At 35.0% G+C, this 12,981-nt stretch overlaps 1 protein-coding gene across 1 annotated transcript in view; it reads right to left on the reverse strand.

Annotated features, from left to right (window-relative positions):
* Positions 1–3,859: 3,859 nt before the first annotated feature.
* Positions 3,860–12,981, reverse strand: part of LOC150088083 (receptor expression-enhancing protein 6-like) — a 34,759-nt gene continuing 25,637 nt past the window's right edge. Inside the window, exon 4 of the mRNA XM_090370563.1 lies at positions 3,860–3,924. Within this exon, the coding sequence (XP_090226689.1) occupies positions 3,910–3,924 (15 nt within the window). The 3' untranslated portion in view covers positions 3,860–3,909. The remainder of the gene's footprint in view (positions 3,925–12,981) is intronic.

Raw genomic sequence — 12,981 nt, forward strand, 5'->3', positions numbered from 1 at the left:
AAGAATTGGAAACAAGCCAATTACGATATGCAACGTTCTTCTCTTGAACAGCCTTAGCACATTTACTGGAAAACCAAGGTTTAGATAAAGGAATAGATTTTAAAGTGGAGTGTGGAATAAAGGATACCATTCCTACAAGAATAATTTCACTGACACGATCTGAGCAAAGGTTGACATCACAAGTTTTGAAACAGTAATCTGACCAAGGAAAAGAAATCTCGCAGGTCATCCCATTTTGCATTCTTGTAATGCCAAACAATACGAGGCTGGGAATAGCCATGAGATAAAAGCTCCATTGGAAAAGAGACAATCATCAAGTTGTGATCTGAAGTGCCTAAAGGACCACTCACTTCGACCGTATATTTAAAAGGGTTGTTTGTGAGAAAAAGATCAAGCGTGTTGGCTGTATGATTAGGATTGTACGGTATTCTTGTAGGTAAATAAACAATCTGTGCAAGGTCATTAGTAATTGCAAAAGCCTCAGCATCTCGACCAGCTGGGTCGGTGTGACTAGAAAACGGAAGCCAGCTGGAATAGTGAACAATAAAATCACCATGGAAAATTACCTCTGTTAGGAAAGTTGGACTGGAGAAAGTTAAGTTGCTAAGAGAGGAAGTTAGAGAGCTCCAAGTGATTAGTGGAGTTGAGAGAACGGTAGAGACAACAGATGAATTTCACACAATGAGGTAGAGAGATTTTAAGCCAGAGAAGATCGAAAAGAGGAGATTCCAAATTATCAAGTCTCTGACAGGGAATATCGGAACGGATATATGCACAAGTACCACCTTTGAGGCGAAAGTAATCATACAGCGAATAATTTGGGCAACTGAGATGAGCAGTAGTTGAATCAACCGATAACTGAGATTCTGTCAGAAAAAGTACATGGGGTTTGGCAGACTACAAGTGGAAATGGACATCGTTGATATTAGAATTGAGACCATGTATATTTGTGAAATGAACTAGGATGCATGGGAAGAACAAGTATATGAGTATGCTAGACTGCTGCTGACAAAATTAACAGAACACAGAAAACTTGGAGTAACTCATGCAGCTTGTGATGAAACAGGACAAAATTCAGTATAGCGCTGTACCATAATATAACAATAAAATGAGGACACAGCGAGAAACTTCGGATAGGTATGAGGGACATTTATAGGGGTGGTATAAGAATTACCAAAAAAAAAGGTCACATTACAGAAGTCAATACAAGACGCTTAAATATATGGTCATATAACATCAGTATGGTATATGATCCCCTCCAACAAGTTAAGCAAGCCTGACAGCACTGAATCATACTAAATATAAGGCTACCTATGTGAACAAATCCCATTCTTCCACCAGCATGGACCATAGCTAACCAAGCAACTGAGGAGTTGGCTCTCTGCATTCAGTGCGATGCCAAAGAGTGTTCTAAATGTTTGATTGGATCAATGTTTTTTTGAAATCTTTTCGTCAGTGTTTTTCAAAATATTCTTTAAAAATCAATGCAGTGTAGTGTTAAAATATATACATTTATAATTCCTCTTTAAAAATCAATGCAGTGTAGTGTTAAAATATATATATTTATAATTCATGTGTTCTTAACCATTTCCTAAATATACAGTATTATAAAATTTACAAAGTTTTTGATTTGAAAACATCTATGGTGCACCGGAGTAAAACCAATTGGTAACAAAATTTTTTATAGAAATTACGCAATCAACGTCACTTCCTATTAAGTGGCTGTTCGAATTTAAATGACGCAAATGACGTCACTACCTAAATAGCAATAACAATGTTAACTCAGACACTAACATTGATTCAGTAGAGTAAGTTCATACTAAGATAATGGAAAGAACATCACTTCCTAAATGATGCCAACTCAGCTGCTAACGTTGATTCGGTACAGTAAGCAGCAGGTAGTAATATTATGCAAGAATAAAAGCTTCATAGCCACTGAAGAAGCCATGTGTCGAAAAGGAACGAGTTCAAAAACATAGAGAAGAAAAAAATGCAGACTTTAATAAAATCTGCTTCTCAAGATTTTGATCAACATCAACCTTCTAAGTAGCATAAGTAGTAAGTAGGGTAGGGTTTCAATAAAACCGTTCAAAAATTTAAATGGTTTTGATTCAAGAATGCAACAATAAAACAATCACTTCAACAAACAGCAATCATTTCCTGCAGTAGTTTTTGGCTATGACATCATACTAGTCTACAAATGGATATTGCTAACTAGTGAATTGTAAAAATACCAAATCTAGTTTCCGTTAACAACCTATACAAGTATTTTGAAGATGGCTAAAACTCCAGCTGAGCAAAATCGAGAAAAGTATGCAAGAATAAAAGCTTCAAAGCCACCGAGGAAGCCTCCCATGTCAACAAAGGAACGAGTTCAAAAACAGAGATTGAAAAAAAAATGCAGAGTTTAATAAAAATCTGCTTCTCAAGATTTTGATCAACTCTTCAACCTTCTATGACTAATCAAGCTGGACTGTCAATATCACAAAATTATATTCAAGAACTTACTGAAGATTTCGTGATGTATCGACTACTAATCATGGAACTATAATTGATGCTGTGTTTCAAAGACATTAACACTCTTTACAATCTCAAGTGTATGTATCACATTTTAGCTATCACAAACCCATTGTAAGTAAATTACCTATTGAACATGTATTGCAACCTCAAACTCATGAAATTGTCAGAATAAAAAAAAAAAATTACTTTAAAATGTTACACGTGTACCAAATCCCTTTAACCTTGTCCAAGCCAAGGATGCTTTCACATAAAATAAAACATCTTTTGTGCATACAGGGTACACATGCTGATTTTTTTTTTTTTTTTTTTTTCAGAATGGTTGGAGAGTTTTGTTTTGCTCAAAAAGGGATTACCAGTAGTAGAAGGCTAAGAAACATTGGGTTACGTTATTCTCTAGCCATAAAATTTCTTTCAATAATATATCTTAGTTTCATATCACAACAGGGACTTGAATTCAAGTTCAACTTTAATACTACCACTACAAAACAAAGTTGAGTTCTTAATTATGGATATTGCCATCTATCATTATTACTAATGTATTTATAATTGCTCAAGGTAATTTTTAAGTCTGTTTAGATTTCCCATGTCATCATTATCTCTACTTAGCAATTTATCAAATGTGATAATCAAATTGGCCAGTATTCGTTTGTCACAGAATCTCAGTAAGTTTAAATCTTATTAGATTCTTGTCTTTATATTTTTTGTCCGAGAAGTTCAGAGAGGATAATGGAATAATATGAGAATTCCTCTACTAAAATGCTCACAGAACTGAAGAATCTTCATGAATTCACTTTTGTATAAGAACCTAAGTTTATATATTGAGGTTATCTATGAAGCCAATATATTTCATCAGATGATGCTAATGTGGTATTTTGCTAAATCCCTGTATACTATCCTCACTCTAATTTCTTCCTTAATCTATCTAGCTTTGTGCTAAAATTAAAGTAAAAAAGAAGGCTATGAGGAATCTTATAATAAAGTTTATTATTATTATTACCTGGGGAGTATTATACTAAGTTTCATTTCCCAATGAGCTTCTTAAAATAAAACTAGATTCAAAGAAATGAAAAGAATAGCAGACTCTGAAACCAAACTTAATCTTCTTTCTCAGAAGTTATGAATTACATGTGTAAGGCACTTCTTTGATGAATATCACCACATTCAGAGCACTTATGGAAATTAAATAGAAAACTTTTGATTCTTTTGTTTTTCTTTTCTTTTTCTACTGGATATTAAAAATTCAATGAAAAAAGTTTTTGAAATTTAACTCTCAACATTGACAATATAGTTAGCTGAAAAAACAATAAAAAAAATACATTTATGGCACTTTATATGATCAAATAGGCAAATCCTTCATCCACATAGGCCAGCATATATTTCTTTCCAATTTCAGGTCATATTTTCCTATAAAAAACAAAAACTTAGTATTTTTATCCAAGCTAAATGGCAATTTACTGAATCAAGAAATAAAGCAGTGAATAAGGTTACTCTACATACATGCATGCATGCATGCTTCATTTATACTAAAGTATAAATTTATGTCCAAAAAATTCAACTGGATGGAGCCAGTGCATGGCAGGATTATTATACTGTATATTGTATGTCTGTATATATGAAGGTAGTATACAAATCAAAACAGCAAAAGTTAAATAATTCTGTATTTAAACCTGTAGTAAGGAACCTCATTATATTTTAGCATAAACTCTTTTTCTTGCAATACATATCTTCCAATGCAAAACTACTGCCTGGTACCAACAAAAAAATTCTGGATCTTTTCATTAGAGTGGAAGTGCTTTCCCCCCCTAATGCTTCTCTGAGGGGTCAAAAAAGATAGTAGTCAATTGGAAGCAAGTCAGCAGAATAAAAAGGGTGTGGTTAACATTTTTAAATACAGATCTTGAATGATGTAAACAGTTAACACAAGCACTAAGGACTGCCATGATGTAATCAATCCCCTATTGAAATCAACCATAGATTGCAGGCTTCAGATGGTTAAAACCATACTGCACACAGTGCACTGATTTCCATAAATAAGAGCTGTTTAACAGCAGAAATATTATCAGGTATGAAACCATGGTTAGCTTGGAAAAGTTGACCTGAGTCTTCCATTATTATGGATTCCAAGAGTGAAGAAAGCCCTAGGAAGTCAGGAACAGGATATGTAAGTAATTCTTGTCAATACCAATTATAATTCAATTGCACAATTAAAATTGTTCAAATGAAAAACATTAAAATCAACATATTGTTAAAATAATCAAATGATATAATAAAATAATTAAAACTATAATGATTTGAAAGCATTGAAAATAAGACAAAACACAGAAGCTTTCAGCATCTTTTATTGCCTTTCTGAACTGCAAGAACTTTCACTGAAGCAGTGAGCATAAAAAGATGCCGAAAGCTTCCGTTGAAATTGGAATCTGCCTACAGTCTTAACAAAAATGTAGGGACATGTACAGATTCTACCTTTCAGTCTCTGATGTTACATGACGGACAAGTATCATCACCAGTTCTCCACCCTTCATCTACCCCCCCCCCCAGCTTATCTCAGGCTCTGTGAGTTCTCAGATCATTTAAGGTTTCATAAGGAATGAAACATTAAACCTCATTTTGTCTTTTCTTATTTCCTCCATCCACTCAATCTTTTTCTCTTTTGGATATTTCTTCCCCTTCCATTTTGTCTTTTCACATATATATATATATTTTCCATGATGTGTTTCTGTTTCCCATCAATCCCAGCCAAATGTATATATATACGTATATATTTGTACTTATTGCTTCAATCAAAGTTCTTGTAGTTAAGAAAGACATCATATTAATGCCAAATGCTTCTGTGCTTTAACTTATTAGTTATTTTCAACACTTTTAAACACTTTTGATTCTTTATCATTTATCACTTTTGGTTTTTTATCATTTGATTATTTTAAATTCATATTGATTTCAGTGCTTTTAATTTGCTTCATTAGAATAATTTAAGTATATATTATGTAATAAAACTATTTCCATGTTGGTTGGCAAAAGTAAAAATTATTTATGGATTCCATGGTCAAACTTTTGGATCCATTCATACACTCACTCTGCTTTGTGATAATGAACATTAACTCTCACCATAAAAACTAATCACGAATGAATTTCAATGGTCACTCCCATTTTAAAATCTCTTATATTAGATTCTACAATCCAGAATTGATTACTTGTATTTAAATATACAACCTGAAGTGAACTATTTGGGCATTTTTTTGTAATTTTGTACATTAACGAAATATTTATTTTGTGAGAATTTGAGTGTCATATCAGCATATTAATAAACCAGTAGTTTTTTATGCTTTGTGTTGAGTATGCAATGAATAGCACAAAGAACAATTCCTTCTATGATGAAGAAAGCTTACCATTGCATTTTGACTGCAAAATGAGAGATATCAAGATAAACTTTAGTCCTCCGCACATCTATTGTGTAGTGACACTTTAAGATGGTTGAACAAACACACCGTTTTGTGGATTGCTACTTTCATTTAATCTGTTGGCTCTTCATCTAAAACAGGACAGAAAATTAATACAGTAATCTGCCTTATGCAATGCACCTGGCAGTTCATTCTGATGACACTCTTCAAAAGCAGAGTTTAGATGAAGAAAAGTCACATTATGAAGATGAACAAATGGAAGTGCTCAACAAGGATGAAGAATACATACCAACTTAAGAGAGTCATCTTCATTTGATTACACAAGTGTAACTAAATGACCTGAATGACTGGAGGAAAATAACTTTCTAAGAGTCAAGATAAACTCCTGCGTTCCAGATCAAAGGGATGGAATTTGCTCACACAACCACATCTGGACATTGCAGCCACCAAAAGGATTTAATACAATTTTTCTCTAAGGCAGGATATTTCATTTTCTGAATGCTGCTGATGGCGTAATGGATGCTATAGGCCACGAGTAAAATCCTAAAGACCTTTTAGGAAAATGTAGTTTACAGGCCATATTGCTGCATAATGTCCCGTCGATACCAAATAGACGTGGTATCTTTTTGGAGAACGAAATTTTGAGGAAATTTTTTGCTCTGAATATATGGAATTGTTGCTCAAAAGAATTAATTACACAAGATACGATGAAAAATTTGTTGTTACCTGCACTTTTCCTCTGTTTGCAACTTTGGTTTCTCAAAATCTGGAGGCCTTGTTTTAGGAAGGATGTAGAGTTGCTAGAATGAGTACAAAGAAGAGCAACAAGACTGGTGAGAGGAACAAAGGAGTTCTGTTACCAAGAGAGGCTTAAATTCTGTAAGTTGCAGCATCTGGAGACTAGGCACTTGCGAGGTGATCTGATTGAGGTGTACAAGGTCTTGAATGGTTTGAGCAGGCTCATTGCTGATGGGATACTTCTGCTTGCTCAGATTAAGAATGAGAGGGCATAGATTCAAACTGAGAAAAGACAGTTGTAGAATATATGTGCAGAAGTTCGCCTTTAGCCAGTTTGTAGTTGATTGGTGAAACAAACTTCCATCTGTTGTTGAGGAAGTTGATAGGTTAAATAAATTTAAGGCTGAACTAGACAAACATTTGGAGTGACTGGATGGGCAAAATGAGAAGTTTTTTATTTATTCTTTTTTTAATTAATCTATTTATTTTTATTTTTTATTTGTTTTTTTAGCTGATGTTCTATAAGCTTGCTTTCTTCCATTCCATTACATAAAAAGAATCAGACTTAACAATGCAAAGATTAAAGAGGAAAAGGGAATATTCATTGGTCAACAAATGAAGATCTTAAAGAAAGACTTCAAAGAAAATCTAGGAGCAATATAGAAGCAGCAATCATGGGTCAAAACATTTTAAACTCATAAAATCGTTTTGTTAAAGCCTGTTAAATTATTTGCTATTAAGCTAATTAAAAACTTTTAATTCCCTGAAAACCAGAATTAAGTGTAGCAAAATTAAGATTACACGGTTAAGCACTATAAAATACATATGCATAACATTTCATTACACGATAAAGCAAAATTTATTGTTGTTGGCACTGTAATTAATTCTAACATAATACCAACAATACAACTACTATTAATAATAATAAGTAAATATCAAAGGATATGACCATGAAAATACACTGGGTGGCCACTTTATTAGATAAACATAACTTTTCATAAAATGGTGCACTCCTTTGGTAATAGGTACCATGCAATATCATGTAGGTGAAAAGTACATGGTGATACTGTATGTGTTTAATTCAGTGTGAGAAAGGGCAAGACGAAAGATTTAAGTGACCTTGAAAGTGGCACGGCTGTCAGTAATCAGAAACTGCAACCCTGTTGGGAATGCCACATCTGATTGTGTCTCAAATGTATTAAGACCTAGTTCAATAAATAAATAACATCCAGTCAATAATGATCTTCTTGCCAGAAAGGATTGTTAATACAAGGGGCCAAAGGAGGCCAAGAAGATTTGCACAGGGGAAACAGAAAGGCCACAGCCAGTCAAATAACAACCCATTACCACAGCAATATCCAAAGAGGCATTTTAGAATGCACAACTTGAATTTTGTCATGAATAGAGTATCAAATTTTCTACATGCATGTTTGCATACGGACTGTCCATCCAGTTGTAGCAGAGTTGAAACATTTTAAAATCTAAAAAGGAGGATACCGACTGTTGTTTTTTTTTTTTTTTTGGCTCCCTTTTGGTCTGACGTAGGATTCAGAAAAAAATCCAGAAACATCATTGCCAACTAACAATTTCATGTAGATATGCCGTTGGTATTTGATACAAGTATTAATAAAAACCTATTTTGCTTTCCCATTCCACATGGTAAAAGTGTCTTTATATATATATATATATATATATATATATATATATATATATATATATATATATATATATATATATATATATATATATATATTATGTATATATATATATAGTCATATAAATTAGAATAAGGTTTAAAATAATAATAAAATGAAATAATGCCAGCAGTACGGCAAGACAAGAGCGAAAAACAAAATTAAACCTAGATTCAAATCTAATAGGGAGGGAAGAGAAAGGTAACAAGAATAAAAATATATCGCAAACTCTATCGGAAACTCTAAATTAATTTTGAAAATCTAATTATACGAATAATAATTCATTGAAATTTAAAGCCAATTAAATAGAAATTTAGCAGTGCCCCCCTCTGATGGGCACCAGGTCCAAATTTATGTGAAATATCACCAAACAGAGATTTAAACCATTCACAATAAAACAAAATATTTTTATTCTTGTTACCTTTCTCTTCCCTCCCTGTTAGATTTGAATCTAGGTTTAGTTTTGTTTTTTCGCTCTTGTCTTGCCGTACTGCTGGCATTATTTCATTTTATTATTATTTTAAACCTTATTCTAATTTATATGACTATATTTCAAGCATCATGTAGAGGAATATGCTTTTTGCTGCCTCTGATGTGTGCTGTACCCTCCTTTTTATTTTTATTAAGCAATACTTCTTTTCCAACATTATTTAAATATAATTATATATATATATATATATATATATATATATATTTATATATATTTACTTATAAGTGGCATATATAGTTTATCTTAGCTACTACTCTGAATTCATAAGAATGTATTGTATGCATTTATTAGTTAATGCATCTTAATGTTTCATACTATAAGTGTCAAGTTCTCCATGCCTTCATTATAAGGATGAACAAGCACAGTTACAAACACTTAGCATCAGGCTGTGGCATACAAATGCTACATTTGTACCTCATTAATACATACATGTAATACGAGGGGCATTCAATAAATTATCTACTATGAAGGAAATGCGATAGAGGCAAAAATCTAGTTTTATTTTTCAATGTAACTTCACTGAACTTCAATACACCCTTTCCATTTTGTTGGCAATGAGGAAATACCAGACAAATAAAATTCTTTGTCCTGTTGATCAAAGAACACAGAAACAGCAGACTTCTATTCATTATCATCAGCAAAGCAACATTCATGTAAGTTTTTCTTGAGGTGTCAAAACAGGAAATAGTCATTGGGGACCAAATCCGAGCTGTAAGTTGGATGGGCAAGTTCTGTGAAGTCACAGTCTCTCAAAGCAGCAGCAACAGCATGTGACCTGCATACTAGTGCATTGTTGTAAAGAAGCGGCACAATTCTGAACAGTTTTCCATGGCATTTTTCCTTTATGACATCCCTTAGGTTGTACAGTAGAGATGCATATGACTTCCCAGTGGCTGTCTGCTTGTGTTCCATGTAGTGAATGTACAAAATTCCATCAGCATCCTAAAAAAATGGTGGCAATAATCATGTGGGCTGAAGGTTGTGTCCGAAATTTTTTGGGTGAGGGAGAACCCTTGTGCTTCCATTGCATTGATTCTTGCTTGTTCTCGGGATCCCAGTGATGAAACCATGTTTCACCACCCATAACAATTCCGGAGTTGAAAGTTTTAGAATCCCTTCCATAAAGTTCTAAATTTTCTTCACAACACCATACTCTGGATTTCTTCTGCACATGGGTCAGAAATCTGGAGACCCACCTTGCATTGACCTTAGTCATCCCAAAATGTTCATGGAGGATGGTTAACTGTACCTAGAGAATTGGGACACCTTTAAATGTCTGTCATTCAGCACAAATTTCTAGAGACTGACATGCCTTTCTGGACGTGGATCATCTTTGATGGACTATCTACCCCAATTGAATTGCTTTGACCAGAATTTTCACCTGGTATTCTGAAAGTGCACTGTTGCCATACACAGCCAACATCCTTTCACAAATGGCCATTGGCCCATTTCCTTCTTTGGTGAGAAACTTGATGACTGAGTTTCAACAAGTCCATAATTTTATACTGGTGTCCTCCTCCTTTCTGTTACAGTAGCACAATCTAAAAACAACTAGTGTGATCAAAATTAGTATGATTCAAGTTGACATATGTAGGAACATGATAAATCATGAATCACTGAAATATAACTATGGGAAGTACCTTAGGTAGATAATTTAGTGAATGCCACTCTTAACTGCTCTGTGGCCTTATCAACTGCCATGGTCCCAGAGCAATTACTATGTGGTATTGACCTTGTATGAATGCATTTATTAGTTAAGATGTCTCAATGTTTCACATATAAGTGCTCTGTTTTATTATGATTTCAGGAGGATGAACAAATGCAGCCATAAAAACCACGGAATGATAGTTAGGGGTAGAGTTGGCAATAATATTAGATGTGTTTTTATCAGATTACTATAGTTTATTTAATTTTTTTATGCATTCTGAATAAATGTTGAATTTATGCTGGTAAATTTTTTGTTATATAAGATTTCTACATCAATCTGTATACATATTTTACATTGAAGAGATCCAGAGGGAAAAAAAAAAAAATGAAGCCAAAATTACATCTGAGTTTGCAAGGTTATGTAAATTAATTTTATGTTAAAAAATATGATGCCTGTGATGGCACAGTAGAGTCACACCATCTGTTTACTGTTCAACAAAACGAACTGTGACAAATGTTTCATCAAGAAGCCTAATGTTTAAAAAACGTAAAGCAAATATTGTGGCTCATACCAATTAACATCCACTGGTGTGCAAAATTGAAGGACCAACACTATTTCTAAAGGTTACAACCACAAAATCAAACGAAACAACCTGTGGCGATTTGCATAACTGTGGCAGTTCAGTAGAAAGCTGTTGCACATGCAAAAATTTGAACTGTGATGAGAGGGTTCATATAAACAGATAAAAGCAGCAGTTCAGCAGTTATGTGCAAATTACCGAATGGTGAGCACAACTGTTACAGACGTTTGATTGGTTTCATACAGTGCTATAGACAATGAAATAGCCAGTAGACAACATCTGGATGACTTTACCGGGGGTCGAATAATTGGGAAGCTCGAGGAAGGTGGAAGTGTGAGGAGTGGCTGCAGAGTTCGGTATCGTGCATAGCATCGTCTCACGTGCATGGTCGGCTTTCAGAATGACAGGTACAGCTATTCGAAGGACCAGTGGTGGTTGTCCACAAAAAAACAACACCGAATGATGACTGCTATATACTCCTACAGGCCAAGAGGGACTGACACCAGACAGCAGATCCATTGCAAACCAACTGCACAGGATGCAGGATATTGCCGTTTACTGTGGCCAGGCGACTCCACAGGTGCCTCTATAGCCAGGTGGGAAGGAGCAGCAGTGCGTAGCACACGCTTCTCAATTAGGCCGGGGTTCGAGCCTATCACCACCAAATACAGAGGATGCGGAAAGGTCAGGGAATGACCACCGTATATCCCAGAGCAATATGGCCTTAGTTGCTAATGCTCCTAAAACCAAATAACAAACAGCGACTCCACAAAGGTGGACTGTTTGCCCAACGGCCAGTACGTGTGTCCCTTTAACACCTGCCCATCAGAGACACCGTTTACAGTGGTGCATCGAACACAAGGACTGAACAGCAGTGCAATGGAGTAAGGTTCTCTTTACTGATGAAAGTAGACTCAGTCTCAGCAGCGATTCTGGACATCAGCTAATCTGGCACACGGTATCACCCTGCAAACATCACTGAAAGGGACTGATATGGCGGTCAAGGTGTTCTTGTCTGGGGAGGTGTTATCTTGGATGGAGGTACACAACTCCAGATACTGGAAGCCAGCACTGTAACCGGTGCATGCTACTGTACTGAGGTAATCCTTCCCCATGTGCATCTGTTCCGAGGTGCCATTGGCCCAGAGTTCGTGTTTATGGATGATGATGCCCCACCCCATCGCACTGCAGCTGTTGATATGCTTTTGGAAAGTGAGGATATTGTTTGTATGGATTAGCCTACCTGTTCTGCCGATCTAAATCCAATTGAACACATATGGAATACTCTGGGGAGATGCCTAGCAGCATGTCCACACCCACCAGAAAATGTTCACCAGCTGAAGATGGCGCTAACAGAGGAATAGATGATGCTACTGCAAGAACTTATCAACAACATTGTTCTAAGTATGGACAGGTGGTGCAAAGCCTACATCGACATTAGGGGTGGCTATGTCTCCTACTGAGGACCACCTCTTCCCTTTGTTCCATCTTTGGCAGTGATGCATCTATATCATGGCAGCCAGTGCTATGTTGACATTTTTGAATAAAGTCCCTCTGCACCGTTTTGTTTCCGTTGTTGTGTTGGTGTTGTTTCCTTCATCATTTCTGTACCTCACGAGGTTCCTTTGGTATACTTTTCCCATATCCAGGCCACTCCTTTCAGAAGCTACAGGTGAAAACCTGACTGGTCCTTAAGTTTTGCATACCAGTGTATTAAGATCCATTAAATACTTTCACTCTAATACAACTAAAAAGGAAACAACACTTGCAAATTCTTACTTGTTGTTGTAAATTAACTTCCTTAATCCTATACAAGAAGTCCAAATAGTGATGGACATCATTATGTAAAACATCACCTTCTAGATAAAATGGCCTAATGTAATTTACATACAGAAACAGTGATCCATTTG

The sequence above is a fragment of the Mastigoproctus giganteus genome, chromosome 3 (assembly GCF_048544385.1).
Source record: "Mastigoproctus giganteus isolate SK-2022 chromosome 3, ASM4854438v1, whole genome shotgun sequence".
Taxonomy (NCBI): domain Eukaryota; kingdom Metazoa; phylum Arthropoda; class Arachnida; order Uropygi; family Thelyphonidae; genus Mastigoproctus; species Mastigoproctus giganteus.